General features: G+C 39.1%; 1 protein-coding gene across 17 annotated transcripts in view; it reads left to right on the top strand.

Moving 5' to 3' along the window:
• The window catches only part of EFCAB11 (EF-hand calcium binding domain 11), a 138958-nt gene that overhangs the window by 1751 nt on the left and 116575 nt on the right, over positions 1-20632 (top strand). For all 17 annotated transcript variants that reach the window (XR_011533131.1, XR_011533134.1, XR_011533127.1 and 14 more), the window contains exons 3-5: positions 3026-3071; positions 18462-18563; positions 19444-19534. Coding sequence is in view for 8 of the 17 variants with exons in the window: in XM_070594593.1 (XP_070450694.1) it covers positions 3026-3071; positions 18462-18563; positions 19444-19534 (239 nt within the window). In the remaining 9 variants the exon portion in view is untranslated. The remainder of the gene's footprint in view (positions 1-3025; positions 3072-18461; positions 18564-19443; positions 19535-20632) is intronic.

The raw sequence follows: 20632 nt of genomic DNA, 5'->3' as shown, positions 1-20632 counted from the left end.
TAGTTCACTAATAATGAGAGTTCAGCTGAACTTCAATGAACCTCCTACTTGACTAGAACAAATTTCCTGTTCCCCTTTCCTTGTGCTGCTCCCCTTGTCTATTACATCCATTCTAGAGAGGGATCCTTCTTGTTAAGCTGCTGAACTGGAATTAATCAGAGGCAAGATCTTGTCCAGATTTAAGAAATTCAACTGCAGCCATCAAGTAGAGGGACTCAGGGCTCTGCCTGGAATGCCCTCCCTCACGCCCTCATTAACCAGCTTGGCAATCATTTTGGCCCAGCTGTTGCTCATGAGCGGGCTCTACTTGTCTGTCAGATTGCAAGCCCAGTGAGGCCAGGGATCACGTGGTGTCTCACTTGTCCATCCTTCACTATGCATAAATGTATCACAACTTCTTGGTAAATATGCTCTGTTGATACAAATAGATCCCATGAACAGCCCAGGTAGGTTCAGAGGGAATGCTTAGTTACTGAGAGGTTGATTATGGAGCTCAGAGAAGTAGTCAGGGTTGGCTCCCAGAAATTGCAGCTCTCCTGTTAACCTGCGATTATGTCAGCTGCAATTCCAAAGAAGGTCAGCTAATGGACTTAGCCTTTGGGTTTTTTTTGTTGTTGTTTTTTTGAGTAAGATTAGCCCTGAACTAACTGCTGCCAATCCTCCTCTTTTTGCTGAGGAAGACTGGTCCTGAGCTAACATCCATGCCCATCTTCCTCTACTTTATATGTGGGACGCCTACCACAGCATGGCTTGGCCAAACTGTGCCATGTCTGCACCCGGGATCTGAATCAGCGAAATCCGGGCCCCTGAAGCGGAACATGCGCACTTAACTGTTGCGCCACCCACGGGCCCCAGACTTAGCCTTTGAAGCATCTCTTTACCCTGGGTTCAGCTGGAAAGATCATTCTGCCTTTATCACCCTTGACTACTTACTTGGTTTTAATTTTAGAATGTAAGTGAGGAATTTAATGACAGGTGATATACATATGTACACTCCATGAAATTGAACAGACTTTTACGTTTATTTTCATACCTGGTCAAGGTTTTGGATTTTAATTTTTAGTCAAACGGAATGTTTATTGACCACAGATCACTAAACAGCAAAGTACTGATATAGCAAATCATCCCTACACTTATCAATCATTTGTACTGTGAATTTTTATTAAATAAGTGACACTTAATGTATAACCTCTGTGGGGCCAGCCCTGTGGCCGAGTGCTTAAGTTTGTGCGCTCCGCTTTGGTGTCCCAGGGTTTCACTGGTTTGGATCCTGGGCATGGACATGGCACTGCTCATCAGGCCATGCTGAGGTGGCGTCCCACATGCCACCACTAGAGGGACCTGTAACTAAAAATATACAACTATGTACTGGGGGGATTTGAGGAGAAAAAAAAAAGAAGAAAAAAAATGTATAGCTTCTGTAAAATTGAACAGATTTTTATTTTTATACTAGGTTGAGATTTGGGGTTTTGTCTTTGAATATTGCTTTTGAACGAATGAAATATTTACTGAATGCAGGTCATGAAGCAGAAAAGCACTTGTGTGATAAACGGCTTATAACCACATGTAGTTGTTTACACAATGACATTTATTGCGTTCCTCTTTAACAAAAGGAACACTTGCTAGGTGCTAGAGATACAAAGATGAATGAAACATAGACCCTACTTTGAAGCTGTTCACAATTTAGTGTATAAAACTGTGAGAAATACAAAGATAGATGAGATTAGGAACAGAAAGTGAAGGGGACAAAGAGCCTGGTCTAATTCTAGTAACTATAATAGGAGTCTGGGTGGCATTTAGGCTAGAGGAGCCAGACTCCTCTGATATGAAGGGTCTGGGAACACTTTGTGGGTGGTGGGAGAAGTTACACCCTGGTGATCGATTGGATACAGTGGTGGTAAGAAAGTGGTGTAACACCAGGACTGAAGGCATAGGGAAGCCACCAAGTAAGAAAATTCAGAAGGAGTAGGTTCATGGGAAAGACAATGACTTCAGACTGGAACACATTAAGTTTAAGGAGGCAATGAGCATTCCAAGTGCATTCAGTCGTTAAACGCTGTGCTGGTGTTGAGGTTATGGGGGTAACGATCTGCTCTCAAATTGTACTGCCTGTCTTAGAGGAATCTGAAATTGAGTGGAGAGGTGAGGGCTGGAGATAGATTCAGGATTCTTCAGTTTGCAAGTGGTACCTCAAAACATGAGACTGGGTAGCATTGCCCAGGAGGAGGATGCAGGGCCTGAAGGGCAGGAGCCTGAGGGCAGAACACTGGGGAGTACCAGCATTTAAGAGCAGGCAGGGACTTTGTGAAGAAGATGCAGTGGGAACCATCTGGGAGGGCCAGAAGCAATCAGAAAGTGCAGGGCATGGAATCCAAGGTGGAGAAGCTGTGTCAGATGCTTCCAGGGTTCTAGTTCCATAATGTTTGTAGAGCTCTTGTAACAATGTGGGAAAATGCTTATTTCTTAATATTGACTAAAAGCAGGTCCCCAAACTTTATACACAATGTGTTCTCAAATATGTTTAAAAATGCATAGAAAAAGAAAAAAGGTAGATAAGGCCAAAATGTTAACAATGGTTTTCATTGGATGGCTGCTTTTAAAATTTTTCTTCGTCATAATTTTTTATGTTTTTCATGTTTTCTGCATCATGTTACTTTTATAATCAGGAAAAAAATTTAAAAATCAAGCCGTAGAGCTCATTGTAATAATTACTATATTTGTCTAAAACAGAAAGGTTACCTTTTAGGTTATGCTACATGTGTGACAGACAAGTTGATTTTATATGCTTAAATCATTTTGGTCAATGGAATAAAGTTTTGGGGGCCATTAGAATCTGTAGTACGTTAGTGTCTGGTAACGTATATATTAATGGAAGAGTAAAATGACTACTACAGCTGTCCTGTGACATTACTTCTTTGCTGGGCTAAACAAATTTGGTTTCTCATAAAATGCATCCAGGAATTAAGAACTTGCACCCTGAAAACATTTCATGAAATTATATGTCCTATTCTTTCCTCTTTTCTAGATAGAAGCCAATTCTGTGATGTCTTCAATAAATCCAAACACTTCCGGTAATATGAAAGTTAATATTAATTTTTCATACCCTTATTTAGACATTCATGAAACTAAAGTTAAGAACAAATATAGAGACTATAAAACATTATGTTTAAGCACATCTTTGTTTTGTTTCCCGTTACCCAAAAGATAAAGGTTTTGGTTCTTTTAATTTTGATTAATTCATGTATTTATAAGTATAATGTATGTTTATTATAGGAATTTTGAAACATCGAAAAGCATAAAGAAAAAAATGTTGCTTATAATTTCAACATCCAAAGGATGATTCTGAGTTTTTTGACTTGAATGAATGGATGTGGCACTTACTGAAATGGGAAGACTAGGGGAGAAGATTCGGGGTTCGGGGAGACCAAGAGTTCCATTTTGAATATGTTAAGTTTGAGAAGCTTCGATCAACGATGTCAAGGCAATCGGGCTGTATGAATATGGACTTCAGAGGAAAGCTCTGGGCTGAAGAAATGAATTTGGGAGTCATCAGCTTGTAGATGGTTTTTAAAGCCATGGGAATGGATGAGACCACCTCGAGAGACAGAATGCACTGAGAAGCTTGGGGACTGTTACCACTGGAAGTCAGAGGATAAGGATTGGGGAAGGAGGAAAATCGGGAGTGTTTGATCTAAAGCCAGGAGAGGTGGCTATTTCCAGGAAGAGGGTGTGGTCAAGACCGTCAAAGGCTGAGGAAAGGTCCTGTAGCTTAAGAACTGGAGAGGATCCCTTGGAGCTGGCAAACTGGGTGTGTTTGGTGACTTTAGCAAGAGCAGTTTCAGTACGTGGTGAGGGCAGAGGCCAGGCTGGAGTGTGTGGAAGATAAATGGAAAGTCAGAAAGTGTGACAATGTGAGTAGATAAGTCTTTGAGTAGGATCAAGAAAGGTTTTGTTTGCTTTTTTTTTTTTTGTGGAATATGAAGAGTATGTTTCTAAGCTTAATGGAATCTAGTGGATCTAGTGAAGAGAGAAAAGGATGAGAGAGACGAATACCTATTGTTTGAGGGAATAGGATCCAGAGCATGCTGGATTGGCTGTTTAAAAATTACCATTTTTGGGAAATTATTTAAAGCTTACAAAAGTTGCACGATAATAATAGGACATACAGAGAATAGATGTGTACCCTTTAACCAGATTCACTTATTGTTAACATTTACCCTATTCGCCTTCTCATTTGCACTTTCTACCGCTACCCCCTCCTCTCTGTGTATTATATGTAACCAGAATGTACCTATCAATTTCATAAATTTATTTTGATGCTATTTTTTTATTTTATTGAGCTCATAATAGTTTATAACATTGTGAAATTTCAGTTATACATTATTATTTGTCAGTCACCATATATGTGTAACCCTTTACCCCTTATGCCTACCCCCCAACCCCTTTCCCATCTGATAACCATTAATCAGTTCTCTTTGTCCATGTATTTGTTTATCTTCCACATAGAGTGAAATCCTATGGTGTTTGTCTTTCTCTGTCTGGCTTATTTCGCTTAACATAATACCCTCAAGTTCCATCCATGTTGTTGCAAGTGGGACAATTTTGTCTTTTTTTCTGGCTGAGTAGTATTCCATTGTGGGGGGTGTGTGTGTGTGTGTGTGTGTGTGTGTGTGTGTATCCATCCCCCACATCTTCTTTATCCATTCATCAGTCAGCGGGCACTTGGGTTGCTTCCATGTCTTGGCTGTTGTGAATAATGCTGCAATGAACATAGGGGTGCATAAGTCTCTTTGAATTGTTGATTTCAAATACCCGGTAGTGACATAGCTGGGTCGTATGATATTTCTATTTTTAATTTTTTGAGAAATCTCCATACTGTTTTCCATAGTGGCTGCACCAGTTTGTATTCCCACCAGCAGTGTATGAGGGTTCCCTTTTCTCCACATCCTCCCCAACATTTGTTGTTTTTTGTCTTGGTAATTATAGCCATTCTAATAGCTGTAAGGTGATATCTCATTGTAGTTTGATTTGCATTTCCCTGGTGATTAGTGATGTTGAACATCTTTTCATGTGCCTATTGGCCATCTGTATATCTTCTTTGGAAAAATGTTCATATCCTCTGCCCTTTTTTTGATCAGGTTGTTTGTTTTTTGTGTTTTTGACTTGTGTGAGTTCTTTATATATTTTGGAGATTAACTCCTTGTCGGATATATTATTTGCAAATATTTTCTTCCAGTTGGTGGGTTGTCTTTTTGTTTTGTTCCTTGTTTTCTTTGCCTTGCAGAAGCTCTTTAGTCTGATGAAGTCCTATTTGTTTATTTTTTCTTTTGTTTCCCTTGCCCAAGTAGGCACGGTACTTGAAAAGATCCTTCTAGGACTGATGTCAAAGAGTGTACTGCCTATATTTTCTTCTAGGAGTTTTATGGTTTCACGTCTTACCTTCAAGTCTTTAATCTATTTTGAGTTAACTTTTGTGTATGGTGAAAGATAATGGTCTACTTTCCTTCTTTTGCATGTGGCTGTCCAGTTTTCCCAACACCATTTATTGAAGAGACTTTCCTTTCTCCTCTGCGTGTTCTTAGCTCTTTTGTCAAAGATTAGCTATCTGTGGATGCGTGGCTTTATTTCTGGGCTTTCACTTCTGTTCCATTGTTGACACTGAATTTTTATCTAATTTACCATCTATATTCCAGTGTTGTCACTTGATCTACTAATGTCCTTAATACAGCATCTTTTCTGCTTTAGTACAGGAATTAGTCTTTGGTGTCATGTCTCTTTAGCCTCCTTTAATGTGGGACATTTCTGTAGACGTTTTTTTGTTTCTTGCCCTTTTTATAACGTTGATATTTTTGAGGAAATAGCCCACCTCTCACTGTTCTGTTTTGTTTTGAGAACATTCCTCATTTGTGTTCTCCTGGTGCTTCTCTGTAATTGGGTTGAAGTTAAGCATCCTCAGCCAGAATACTGTTTAGGTGGTATGTCCCTCTCAGAGTGCCACGTCTGGGGGCACACAATGTCCGTCTGTCTCTCAGATGATATTAATTTTCATCACCAGTCAAGATGTTGTCCAAGTTTTCCATTGGATTATTTGTTTTTATTTTCTTCCCTTGCAACTAATAAGTAGTCTGTGGAGATACACGGTTAAGACCATGCAAATATTCTGCTTCTCATCAAGGTTTCCCCCTAGTTTTGATATCCATTCATGAGTCTTGTCTGATTCACTTTTTGCCATAAGGGTTGCAGAATAATGATTTTCTAATCCCAGTGCTTCTTTCAGTTAACCTGTGGCATTGTAGTATAAACCAGAGACCTCCCTTCTTCCTGATCAATTGATGTATCTGTCTACCTGTCTATTATCAGTATGGACTCATGAATTTGTATGTTTTTAAAGATTTGTGATTCATTACGGTACTGAATTATTTTAGCACTCATTGTCACAGCCATTGAGTACCCTCTCAAGCTGGCACCTATGTCCTTTTGACTGGTTTGACTTTTTCTTTTTTAAAAATCTTTTTATTTATACATGTTGGATTTACAAAAGAGTTTGCTGGATTTTTTTTTGTATACAAGACTCGGTATCATATATGGAACATGACTTTTAGAACAATATTATTACTAGGGGAACATGTTTTTGACATAATCCCTAACTTGATGAAATTTCCCCAGGTTTTGAATTTCTTGTTAAAAATTTTAACACTTTCAAAATATTCAAATATTGTTTCTTTTTTTAAAAAAGATAAATTTTATCTTTTTTATATATATATATATATATATATTTATTTTTTTTTTTTTTTTTTTGCTGAGGAAGATTCACCCTGAGGTAATATCCATGCCAATCTTCCTCTGTTTTTTAGTATGTGGGCCACCAGCACAGCCTGGCCGCTAACAGAGCAGTGTAGGTCTGCACCCAGGAACCAAACTCTGGCCATTGAAGCAGAGCATGCTGAACCTGACCACTAGGCCATCAGGGCTGGCTCCTCAAATATTGTTTCTTTAGTGTTCAGTTAGTTATAACTTCGTGGTGAAGGCTTCCCTACATTTTTTTCTTTGGGTTTCTATGCGAATATTCTAATCTGCAAAGATTTCCGTAGCTTCTGGCAGGAGGATCTCTATGTTGATAGGATTTCTCTCCTTTAGGAATCCCCCAGTGCTCAGTGAGTTACTCTATCTGGGTGAAGATCTTCCCCCGCTCATTTTATTTATGTAGCGTTTCTCTGTGATGTGACTTTTTTGATATAGCAAGTGTGATGTTGCTGCAGGCATTCTCACATTCATTCTTCTTAAAGATTTTCTCCCTTATGTATGTTCTCTGATTGTGAATTAAGGATTTGACTTCTCATGGAAGATTTTCTTTCCTTAATTAGTTCTTTGGTGTACAGAGAGGTGTTATTCTGGAAGAAAGATTTCCCACCTTCTTTATTGGTATATTAAGTTCTCTGAAGTAGAGTATAGGTTGACTTCCAACAGAACTTTTTCCCACATTCAATGTCATAAGTTTTTCCCTCATATGTATTATGTCATGTTTAGTGAAATACTACTTCATAAAAATGTTTCCCCATTTGTGCTACATTCATGTGGATAATTTGATGTACACCGAAGGGTAAATTCTGGCAGATTTTCCCACCTTCGTTACATTCTAAAGGTTTCTCCTGTGTGTGAGTGCTCTGATAGAAAGTGAGGACTGATTTGTGGCAGCAGTTTGCTCCAGGTATCCATTATTTGCTTCCTTCTCTGTATTTTCCTTTTCTCTGATGTTTGAGAGAGGTTTGACTTCTGGCTGAAGATATGTTCATGAAATATACAGAATTTCCTCTCCTTTATGAGTTCTCTAATTCTTGAATTTTGACTTCATGCAGAAATATTTCTCACATTTGTTACAGTCACAGAGCTTCCTTTAGATGTGAGCGTGGATGTGCATTGGACCTTTAAGTTTTGGACAAGTGTCCCTCTATATTCACTACCTTCATGTGGTTTCTCCCATGCCTGAGTTCTCTCCTATCTAACGAAGACTGCATTATTATGGAACATTTTCTCAAATTCATGATGGCCTAAGGATTGCTTCAAAACTGGAGGTTTTTTTTTTTTGCCTGGTGTGTGTTCAAATCTTTTTTTTTTCTTTTTTTTTTTAATTGAGTTAATGATAGGTTACAATCTTGTGAAATTTCAGTTGTACATTAATGTTTGTCAGTTGTGTTGTAGGTGCACCACTTCACCCTTTGTGCCCACCCCCGACCCCACCTTTCCCCTGGTATCCACTGAACTGTTCTTAGTCCACATTTTAAAATTCCTCATATGAGTGGAGTCATACACAGATTATCCTTCTCTCGCTGGCTTATTTCACTTAACATAATTCTCTCAAGGTCCATCCATGGTATTGCAAATGGAATGATTTTGTTCTGTTTTGCAGCTGAGTAGTATTCCATTGTATATATGTACCACATCTTCTTTATCCATTCATCTGTTGATGGACACTTAGGTTGCTTCCATGTCTTGGCTATTGTAAATAATGCTGCAGTGAACATGGGGGTACATAGGACTTTTGGGATTGCTGACTTCAAGCTCTTTGGATAGATACCCAGTAGTGGGATGGCTGGATCGTATGGTAGTTCTATTTTTAATTTTTTGAGGAATCTGCATACTGTTTTCCATAGTGGCTGCACCAGTTTGCATTCCCACCAGCAGTGTATGAGGGTTCCTTTTTTTCCACAACTTCTCCAACATTTGTTACTATTAGTTTTAGATATTTTTGTCATTCTAATGGGTGTAAGGTGATATCTAAGTGTAGTTTTGATTTGCATTTCCCTGATGATCAGCGATGATGAGCATCTTTTCATGTACCTATTGGCCATCCGTATATCTTCTTTGGAGAAATGTCTGTTCATGTCTTCAGCCCATTTTTTGATCGGGTTGTTTGATTTTTTGTTGTTGAGTTGTGAGAGTTCTTTATATATTATGGATATTAAGCCTTTGTCAGATATATGACTTGCAAATATTTTTTCCCAGTTAGTGGATTGTTTTTTTGTCTCAATCCTGTCAAAACTGGAGTTTTTTGATACTGAAAATAGTCTTCCCTAGGAGTAAGGCTTCCTGTCTTTGATGATATGCTCATGGACCTGCTCCTGTATGCATTTCCTTGCATTTAATATGAAGAATATTACATCTACTCTCACATCTACTTTTCAGTCAAATCATTAGGATGCTTCCTTTCATAGCGTCTTCTCTTAATAATTAATTTTAAAATATATTTCAAAAGGTTGCAAAGTAAATTAGTCATCTGAGAGATTCAGGGGACCCATCAGAGCAAGGATTGGGTTGGAAGGATGAGATCAAAGTGTAGATTCTTAGCACCTTGCTCCAATTACTGTGAAAGGGCTCTCCTTAGTCTACAAACTCCCAGTCTTTTCCCTTCCTCTTCTGGTCTTGATATCACTGGCAAATTACCTTTCTCAAAGCATCACTTTCTTCATGATTAGAGGAATAGCCAGGTTACTAACTCTCCAACTAGCTTCAATTAGTGTTCACTTGTAAGGGAAGTCTCAAGACCACAAACATCCAGGGGAAATATTAGAATAGCCATCCTAGCAAGAACTCACTGCTGAACTCTGATTGCTGCTAACGTAAATTTTTTCTATAAGAACTGTTCAATACCGAACCGATTTCAGACCATCAGCTCCCTCTTTTCTCCCTTTCAGTAACATGAGTTATATTTACATGTTATTTTTCTTGAAGAAAGAGGGTTTATGCACAGATTAAATGTTTTTCCAAATGTATTGTTGCTCTCCTTAATGGTTTGACCTTGAAGAACAACTGAAATGTTGGCCTTGGTTTTCTGGGAGCTACTTACTCAGGTAATCAACTTTCCAAAGTTCTTCTGGGTAGCTGGGACTTGGGAATTCTCGTGCTCGCTGTAGCTCTTCTTCCATCCAGACAAGGTCGTGCCAGGTCTCCAGCATGCCACCCCACAGGGTTCTCTGTGCAGAACCCAGTGCTGCCCAGCTTCCTGGGTGAGGTCCAGACTCACATCCTGGATTGACCCTGACCTGGCAGAGTTCTGATGATGCACACGCTTCACACAGTATCCAATACCCAGATCCCACTACTTCCCAAGACCTTCTGGTCTCCCTAAAAGGTGGGTCATTTCTGTCCAGGGTCCTTGTGAAGATTAAGAAGAGCAAAAAATTAAGTCAAAGCCATTAAAATAAGAACAGAATGTCTGAAGGAAAGTCAGGCTGAGAGAATTTGAGGGCAGCCAGAATGAGTAGCAAAAAGGTGCTACTGATGTCTTTAATGCCCATAATCTAACGAGTATCAGTAAAAACTGCTTAGGCACCAGGAACAAGGAATTGTATTAGTAGGAAGAAAAAAATCAAGCCACTTGTTTGAGGAAGCAGCAGATCACTGTTGGGGCTGCCTCCAGCATACACTATTGCTACCTCTTTTACAGGACTTTACTTCTTTACAACTCTTGCTCTCTTGACGCATTTCATATCTTCTCTAAGTATAGAGAATGAAAGAAGTTTACACCTAGAAGAGACCTAAGAAACTGTCACCTATTCCCTTTATTAAAATAAGGAGACTGGACTCCAGAGAAGAATAGTAAAATATCTTCATCCTGGCATTTGATGGTTCTTTATTTGTTTACAAAATACTTTTACACGGTTACAGTGTTTATTATCGTAGATAATGATAGCTATGATTTCCTGAATCCTTATCATGTGCAGACTCTGTGATAAACACTATGCATGGATTGTTAAATTTAATACAACTCTATGATATTAGGATTATCCCCATTTTATAAGTTAAAAAAAATCCTGAAGCTTAGTGAGGTTAAATAGTTTGCTCAGGTGGCAACCTAGCTAGTAAGTCGCAGACCGCAGTGGTCTGATCTCCAGGCTTACCTCTCAACCAATCGATAAACCCTTCCCTTGATCTTAATAGTGGCATGGGTCATATTAGTCACTGTGACAGTGTTCAGACCAGTGTTCATTCCCCTGGGAACTTAATCATTGAGTTGAAGTCAGGAGTGGTCAGCACACATAAGGCAAGTTCTGTGCAGTTGCTGGAGGTTGATGTCAAGTTTGGTTCTGAGCTACCTGGTGTCCAGAGCAAATAGGGAATCAACCCAGGGCAGCGATCAGCATCTATACTATGGAAACTCCTTTTCTAGAGAGGCATAATTTTCCCTGACGTGGGATATTTCTTCCACAGTGTCTCATGGAGGAGAGACTGGATGAGTGGACATTGATGTCCGCAAACTGTTCAATAAATCCGTTAGTGGATTTTGTAGGGCTGTTGATTAAACTTTCTTCAGTGTAGACGAGTGGTTTAATGCCAAACGTGTCTGGGCAATTCCATGAAGGGCAAAGACTGTGTGTGGTCCCAGATGATTTGACTTCATTGTGGGATAAATTGTAGAGTGTTTTATATGAATAATAACAGCTAAGACTTATGGGACTTTTGCTTAATATGCCAAATGCCATGAATAAGAACCATGAAAATTGCCCCACTGAATCCTCACACAGCTGTCTGTGTGTTTTTATTCCCAGATCTGTGTAAAATCTGCCTAAGGAAAAAAAGCAGAACAAAGTACATCAGAATTTTGTTTTCACTGAGTGATTAGATTGTGGTTTTTTTCTATCTGTTTTCTTATGTTATTGCCCTTTTAAAACAATAAACGTATTTTACTTTCAGACTTAAGAAAGAAAAAGCTTTCCAGGAACTTACTTTTAACCTTCAACTTTAAACAATGGAAAAATCGAAGAGACTGATTCATCATAACAGTGATTCTGGACTGTTGAACTCAGTTGTGCTATCTAGTATCAGTTGCATTGAAAAATAATTTGTGGATGATGAAGTCAATGGCCAGTTGGCTTGTATGCGTTTATTTATTACTATTTTGTCTGAGTTGTTTTGAGCCAGGTAGCTGACTATTAAATGTATTCTTTTCCTAAATTTAAATTTAAATCTCCCTTTTCTAGTCTTTTAAGCTCTATTGTAAACAACTTTTTTATTGTGTATGTTTTGTTATTTTGGGCTCCTGCCTAAGGAACTAAGGCCACAGTATCGCAGGTATAGCAGGGTTTTGTTGGTTTGACTTCAGATTTCAATTGACCTCTTACTTCTTTTCTATAATCAGGAAACACACATTACACTTACCTTCTCTTGAAATCATAATCACTGGACCGTTTTGTGGTATTGCCTACAGCTATTCACCTCTAAATTAACTTATTTAATTACCCATTTAGAGGATGCTGACTATATTTCATCATAGGGATAGAAAAGAGTTAGGATACACAGGTGCTGACCTAAAGACATTTAAAAAATATATAATATATGATAGGGAAGATGAAAGAAGTATTGTCACTTCTTTTATGGCCAGATGTCAAATGAGTACTATAGACAAGAAAACCTCAAAGAGTTTAGAGGAGGGCGACACTCCCTTCCTGTAGGAGGTGTGGGCCAGAATGGGATGTGGAAGGATGGGTGGGACTTGAAAAGGTGGAGAAGCAAAGAAGAGAACATAGTGAATGAATGAATGGACGCAGATGCCAGCTGCAAGCTTGGCCTATGCTCTGTGCTCTGCGGGTGCTAGGGTGGATGAAGAACTCAGCATGAGTTTAGATTTACCCCGCATACTCCACTCCCATGAGAATGTTGTACGCCATGTAGACTTTGCTGAAGCGCATCTGCTGACGGTGCAGAGAAGTGGCTTTCTCACTCACTCTCCACATCTAGCAATGGAAAAGGCCAGGCGAGCGCTCTGTCCTCTGTAAGCACTCTTTCTGCAGGCCCCCCCTGCGGGGTTTCTCTCCCAGACCCTCTTCCCCCACGGTGTCCACCCTCAGAGGCTGAAATCTCTTTCCCAGATCCTTGTCCCTCTTTTTACAATATCCCCTCTTTCCTGCCCTTCCTCAGATTTGCATACCCAAAGCTGTCACACTATTAATTAGAGTCCCACTGTTAAGCAGAATCCACCTCCTTGGACTATTTTTACCTCCTCCTCTGAATATTTTTACCTTCCACACCAGCAAGGAGTATAATGCATACATACCTATAAACAAATTGTGTTCAGCAGAGTCAGCTGCCCTCATGGAAGCTGAGAGTTGGGCAAGGGGGCTAAGGACCAGTTCACCTAGAAGGAATAATGAAGCTTTAAATTCCAGAATAAGGTATCAGGACTTTGCACTATTAACACTGAGGAACCTTTGAAGGTTTATGAGCAGGAGATGTACATAATAAAAAAGGCAATGATTCCTGTCTATGTTTGATCGAAATAATGTTTTATTGGTTCAGATTTCTCTGTTCTACTCCAACCTGTTTTCACTCTTCCTTTTCATTTTCCTCCCAAGGATATAGTAAAACCTGATTTCTCCCATTAAGGTAGATTCTTTTCTCTTTATTCCCTGATTCTCTGCAAGAAGCTGGAAGAAAATATTAGTCCTCTGGATTCACTTATCCATCTTACTGTGACAACTCACCATTGTTGATGACGCTTTCACCTCCCGTCCTTACAATATTTTTATGCGAACACATTTTATCTTTTTATTTTTCTCCTGGCCTCCAGAAGTCATAATCTGAATTTTATTTCTCAAACTAGAGAAGGCTTGCATTATACCTTTTAAAGGCCACTTAATCCTTTTAAACGCTCATTTTTAGGCATTTTTCAATCCCTGGAAAAATTAATATAATGACACAGTGAATGTGAACCCTCCCTTTTCTACTAAATCTAGGACCAGACTTACAGTCTAAATAACTTGGTATTTTTATTGTTTTCTCCTTCACTCTCCCCAGCTTTATTGCAGTTTCTAATTCAAGTTCACTGTGATAGCCAGAAACTAGACTACTACATTTTCAAGGGGATTTCTCTATGTGTACTGACCCTGAAGCTTAGAAGTGTGAACCACAAAGAAATATACATAATGAAACTTTCAAAGAAAAAATTTATATAGTTTTATTGGGCTTTTTGAATATATCCACCCCTGTGGTGAAAGATGATTACCCTCCTAGGGAAACTGCTTAAAAACAAAAAAGTGGAAAAGATAACATTCCTAGTCTGACTCTCTATATGGCAGATCTAAATCACATGCATTAAGTAGTTTGGAAAGTAAAATACTTATTCATTATAGAACATGAAAAGGATCCATTTTGCCAAGAGTAGTTTATAAAATGGAAGGAAATGTTTCCAGTGGTTTGGAAAACGCACAAGCTTGCAGAGTCTGGAAGGGTTTGTAAAGATCATTGGTCCCGGTGTCAGTGGTCTTCAAGGCGTGATCCTGGCTCCTGGGTCCTGTGGGGGCACTTCCAGGGGCAGTGCTGGACAGGGAATGGTGGGGAGCCCACCTCACTCCAAACCAAACAGCTCTACATTCATCTCCTCCACAATCAGGCTTTCCTGTTTTATACAAAAGAAACTTCCCTGCAGCTGAAAAAAAAAGTCTACAAGGTACTGATAGAGTCCGACTACCCAAATGATTTCTGAATGCCTTCTGTAGACAGATTAATCAGAAATTCCAATAAGCGCCTAGGTCTGTGTGGTTCCCAATGTTGTTGTGATCCTAATGTGTAACTACAGTAAAGTGTGTTTAAGGAGCTGTTACTAGTGGAGCAGTGTACACAGAAGACCCCAGGATGTGTTGGAAATTAGAATGTTCTGAACATATTCCTTCACCCCAGGGGTGGACACAGGTAATGCATTTCTCATTGGGTGTGAAATCTGATGGCAGTAGAATTACTGGAAGTCTTTGTGAAGTGGTAATTTTAGGTTTGACTATTGTGACAGCAGGTGGAGCTAGTTGTGGGAACGCTGTTTCTAAGGCTTTTAAAGAGCAGCACGATGTATAAAACTTAGACTAATGTGTTTGCACGTCAGAGCTTTAGGAATAGCAAACTATTATGCATTGGCTTTGGAAAGTGATCATGTTACGACAATGTGAGAGCCAAGCTGAATGAAAACTTCTCTATCCTTTTTAGAGAAGGGGCTTGCATTTGCATTTAATGCGTTTGCTTGTGTGTTATCATGGAAGATTAAGACAAATTAAGAGCGGGGGGGGGGGGGACAGTGGGGATGTGTTTACATAGCTTAACATTACTTGATAACCCTTAGAGGATTCACTTTAAAAAATAAGATATGCTTCTGTTTCTCTTCAGATGGAATGAATCTTTTTCCTTTTAAAAAATAAAGTATATGATCCTGCAGGAAAACAGTGTGAAAGAACTTGAGTATATATAGAGAGTTATTTTGTATTATTAGATTGTTTCTCTTTTTAAGTAGTAATAAACACATGGTTGAAATCCACATACATTTTCTCCTAGGAAAAACTGAAAAACGTTTGCTTTTTATCCTACAAGATTATGAAATAAAGATTTGACTACTTTATAGCTCCAAATACCAATGAGTTTTCTGAATATATAATTTAAAAGATATCACCACTCATGGTCTTTCTTTTTCTTGTGAATCACACATTGAACCATGGAATTGTGCCTTTTTTTCCTTATCGTTTCCCTATATCAGATGCAGTGATAAGTAAAGAGCAAATATTATGCAAGCATTCCTTTCCCTCTGAATTTTGTCTGCTTGTTTTTTACTATATCATATGTATTAAGAAATTGAGGTTTCTAAAATGATGATTTATTTTGCTCACTGTATGAGTAAAAAGTGACCTGCTTTTTGGCATTAGTTTACAGTTTTAAGATCACTTAAAACACATTTTAAATCTTGTTGCTGAAATCTAGAAATAACATCTTCCTATTATTTTATTTACTTATTCAACAAGTATGTAATGAATGCCTCCTGCGTGCAAGGTATCATGCTAAACACTGGGGATACAATTTTGAACAATTTATAATGCTTTCCCTCAGCGTGTCTCAGGCAGACAAGTGGCCAAATAATTACCATACCCCATAGATTCTATGGTTGTGTTATGAACAGAGGGCTGTTGGGTCACAGGAAAGGGACTCAGCTGGGAGAAATCAGGGAAGCCTTCACAGAAGAGGTAATGCCCTAGTTGCATCTGGAAGGAGAGATGTGCAAATTCACTAGTGAGAGAAAGCACATTCCAGGCAATGTGCCCAATGCGTGCGAAGGCATGGAGGTACAATAGGGCCTATTGTCCTGGGGAAGCATCGGGAAGTTGCTAGCAAGGCTGGAAAGGTAGACTGAAGCAAGATTGTGAAGGACCTCGTAGGATGTGCCAGGATCAGTGAAGATACTATTCAAGAATTTCAACTAGTCTAGATGCTGTGTAATTGATTAGCTTTTGATGTTCATTAAACTAAAGTTATGGATTTGATCCTGTGGAAACATGGCCTGGTGACTTCAATTTTAACCTCAGCTACAGTTTTAGATATGTTCTCTGGTCATAAGGGTGATTTGATGAGAATGAAACTGCATCAATACATATCTTTAACTACTTTGGGCAAAAAATGCTACATAGACTAATTTGATGTGATACATATTTATTGAGCACGTGCCAAGCACTGTGGTAGGTGGGAGGAGATATGCCCTGTGGCCTAGTGTATCCAGCTGCCTTCCAGACTTTTGCTCTTGGTTGTCTTCAAAGCACTGAACAGTTATCACATCCAAATCCAACTCCTCATCTCACCCCAAATCCTGCTCTTCCCTTAGGCTGTCTCATCTCTTTAAATGATTCCTCAAACCACCTAGTGCTCAAGCCAGAGCCTGGGGGTTCTTCTTCACCCCTCATCTATTCTGAGATAGATCTGGAAACCTTCCACTCCTCTCCGTTCCTACTGCCAGCACCCTAGCAACTGCGTCTCTTGCCAGTACCTTCCTCACTGGTCTCCCTTTTTACATTTTTCCTTTCTCCTCAATCCTTTTTCAAGACAATAGCCAGAATGATCTTTTAAAAATCTAAATCAGGTTGTGTTACTTTCCAATTCAAACCTCATATTGACTTCCTATCGCAGCTTAAACCTAAATTATTTCCTGTGGCCCCCAGGGCCTGTGCATTCTGGCCCTGCCCTTCTCACCAATCCTGCCCTGTGTTGCTCTCTCTCTCTCACTATATGCCAGCCACTATCCTGTTTTTCATTTCTCCTCCTTCCCACCCCATGTGGCCTTGGCACATGCTGTTTCCACTGCCTGGAATGATTTTCTTCCCATCCTTTAGCCAGTTGGTATCTTCTCGTCATTTAAGTCTTAGCTTAAATATTACCTCCTCTAAGAGATCTCTCCTTCACCACAGTCCACTCTGCAGGAGGATTCCTGTGATGCTCTTTCCCAGTCTTCTGTTTCTCCCCTCATTGCACATGCCACAATTCATGATTATGTGTGTGTTTGCAGTTGAACCTCTGTGATCACTGTCTCCCCCACTAGACCAGGAATTTCCTTGGTATCATGCTAATCTGGAATTGTGTGTGTTCTCTTTTCCCCTCTATTTCCAGAGCCAAACACAGTGCCTGGCACGCAGTGGATCTTAAAGATTTGTAAAAGAATCATTTAAACACGTGAAGATAGATTAACTTTTTTAGTTTCTAATTCTTTAACTACAATAAGAAAAACATGGAAAATTAAGAAAACTATTTTCTACATTTTTTTTAACCATTGGAATGATTTTAGGAAAGGCATACAGCTCAGCATTACCTCACCAAAAGGAAAAGGGTGCAAGTTCTTAAAAATTAGCATGTGGTTATTGCATGATTTGGGACTATTTTTAAAACAAGGATGCGTTTTTTAATGGAAATCCTGAGTTATAAAAATGAGTTGCTCTTTTTATATATTTAGGGCTCAATTCACCAAAATGTTTAAATTCTTGGCTCTGCTCTCTAAACCTGCTACAAAGATCACATTAGAATTCATTTTAATAGACACTGTAAGCACAGTATCCAATCTCATATGATCATGCTGGGCTCTTTTATTATGAGAATCACAGGAAGCAGAGCCCGAGGCTGCAGAACAGTCGTGGGGTATACCCAAGACTGGGGACAGTGCCAGCTCTATTGTTTATGGGATATTCTCTCCACCTTTATCTGTGGCGTGCAACTGGTATTGACTTTTGAGAAACTACTTCTTCACCCCGGTCTCCCAGTTGGAAAAAACCCTGCCGTAATGACATCTGGCTAGGAAAAAAGGGATCAAGGAAGCATAAGGAAAGAAAAATGATGAGACCTTATTTAATAAGTAGTTACAGGCCTGTCTGTAGGATCTGTTAGGGGGAAAACTGTTACACTTTTTCAAGGTCACCATTCCTTTATCCCCTGGAAAAGCTCAGTGAACTCCAGCAGTCTATTATTCTTGCGATCGATTGCTGTGCATTGGGTCTACTTAGCATGCAGCAAAATGTCTTTTTGACTTTATAGATCTTCAAGAATGAGTGCTGTTTGCCAAAATTATGGTAAAATTTGTTTGTGATATGTATCACTTTCCATTTATGTTTTGGTTTTTTTTTTCTTATAAAGGAAGACAGTCATTTTTGGCAAATTGTTTTTTTCCTAACTTTTAGGTATATTACTAGGGGAGTTTTTAAATATTGTAAGGAAAAAGAAGGAAGCTCAACTATATCGGAATGAAATAAGACACATCTTCACAGCTTTTGACAGGCACTGTAAGTATCTTTAAACTGTTTTGATATTAAAAAAATTACTGTTAAGGAGCTGAGAATGGGAACATAAACTCAGTAAATAAGATAATCAGTATACCTGGGAGATTACTTTTCTGTATTCGTTAGCTATTACCTTAGGTGTTGGTGCAAAATTTTTTTCTCTATCATAATCTTAAAGTCTTGACTTTTACCGTGGATGAGATATTTACAGTTAGATAATTGTACTTATGATTTGCCTGTGTTGTAATGGGGACAGTAAAAGGGCTGGCCCTATGGGGATGTAGGTCGTGAACCACCTACGGAAGTGTGGGAGGCCATGTGGCTTTTTCCTTTGAGTCCTGCTTTGACTCACACATGTTTGGAGAAGCTGTATTCCCACACCAGGTATGGCTGAAAGGAATAGCTTTGGACCCCCTACACCCCACAGATCACATACAGGATGAAAAGACTCATGGAGTCCAGGTTCAGTGTCTTGGCTGCTGTCATTATTTCCCTCTAAATACTAATATGTTATAATTCTAACATCAAGAAAAAACCTGAATTTCAAAGAATAAATTGTTTTGGCAATTTTCAAAGACTTGGAGTCTAATGGCGTTATTGCAATATATGTCTCTAGAGTCCTTTCCCTGGACTCAGAGAACCAGCCAAATGATAAGGCTGGAAGTGACCTTCGAGATCATCTGGGACCGTACTAAAGGAGAGTAGTACTAGATTCTCAAATTCTTCCAATGAGACAATCTCAAATTACCTTATCTGTAAAATCAACTAAAAATGACTGCTTTTCTCCTAGTAACATATTAAAGTTTCACACACATATTATCACTGAAATAATTCATAGGGTATAAAGAAGTAAGTGAATGTTTTATATTTTGTTTCCAAATAGATCGTGGATATTTAACTTTGGAAGATTTCCAAAAAGCATTTAAGCGAGTGGCTCCCAAGTTACCAGAAAGGATTATTCTCGAGGTATTCAGGTGAGGCGCCAAAATCTCGATGTACACCCATGCCCTGATTTACTGTTCACTTTTACAAGTTTTCAGTCTTCTGGACAATACTTATTTATGCAGATTTTTCACTAATGAACTTCTCATCTCATAGTATATTGTCATGGTCCAGGTGAGAAATTCATAGTTAGCTATTAGTCCATCTATACCCTTGACAGTGGAGTGCCTGCACACCAGGGAGGTGTGTAAAAACATTTGTTGGTAGGAGTGGGACAGGAGCAGGAAGAAAGCAGAACGTCTGCTTGTATTTATGTATTGGCCAAAAAAAAGAAGAAGCTTTATTAATATTTAGCATGGATGCTGGTGTTCTCCGTGGTCTGTATGTCATCAGACACAGGCTACACATGGTTCTTGAATTGTCTGGAAAGAAGAGTTGAGGTTGCTTAATGGTGGCCCCCTCGTTCATTTGCTTTCAAAGTTACTGATACATGTTGCAGTTCACTCCTATCTGATAAAGTAGATTTAAAGCTTATATTGTTTTTATAAACTAATCCTGACAAAATGGGCAAGTGGCTTAAAAGGAGTTTCTGTTAGGAAACTACTGATTAAAGGTAATATGAATAGTGCAAACACATGCTGACGTGAGAAAATGGCAGAGCTGACTCTTCTCTGACTCTTAGCATTAGCTCTTCATCAGCCCTGTAACCAGGTGTATTAATTAGGGTTCAGTATAGTAGCAAAAGACAGAAAACCCAGAATACCAAAGTTCAAAAAAGAGAGCAATGTACTTCTCTCTCCCATAAACACAGGCAGTCTAGGGCTAATTTGATGGCAACACAGTCACGAAGGACCTGATTTCCTCCTTGTTCTGGCTTCCTCAACACCTGGCTTCTCCTTCTTGCTTCAAGATGGTTGCTTAGGTTTCGGCCATCACATCTGAATTCTGGCTAGGTAGGAGGAAAGGGAGCGGAAGATATGCCTCTCCTTTTAAGGCTATCCATTATTTCTGCTTACATCCCAGTGACCAAAACTTAGTTCCAAGGCCATGTGTCCCTGTAAGTGGGGTGGGGGCTGGAAAATGTGGTCTTTGCTCTGGGCAGCCATGTGTGCTCCAATGGAGTTTTCGGT

This window comes from Equus przewalskii, chromosome 25 (genome assembly GCF_037783145.1).
Source record: "Equus przewalskii isolate Varuska chromosome 25, EquPr2, whole genome shotgun sequence".
In the NCBI taxonomy this organism is placed as follows: domain Eukaryota; kingdom Metazoa; phylum Chordata; class Mammalia; order Perissodactyla; family Equidae; genus Equus; species Equus przewalskii.
The sequence above is the reverse complement of the archived record's forward strand: the minus strand, read 5'-3'. Positions and strand labels throughout refer to the sequence as shown.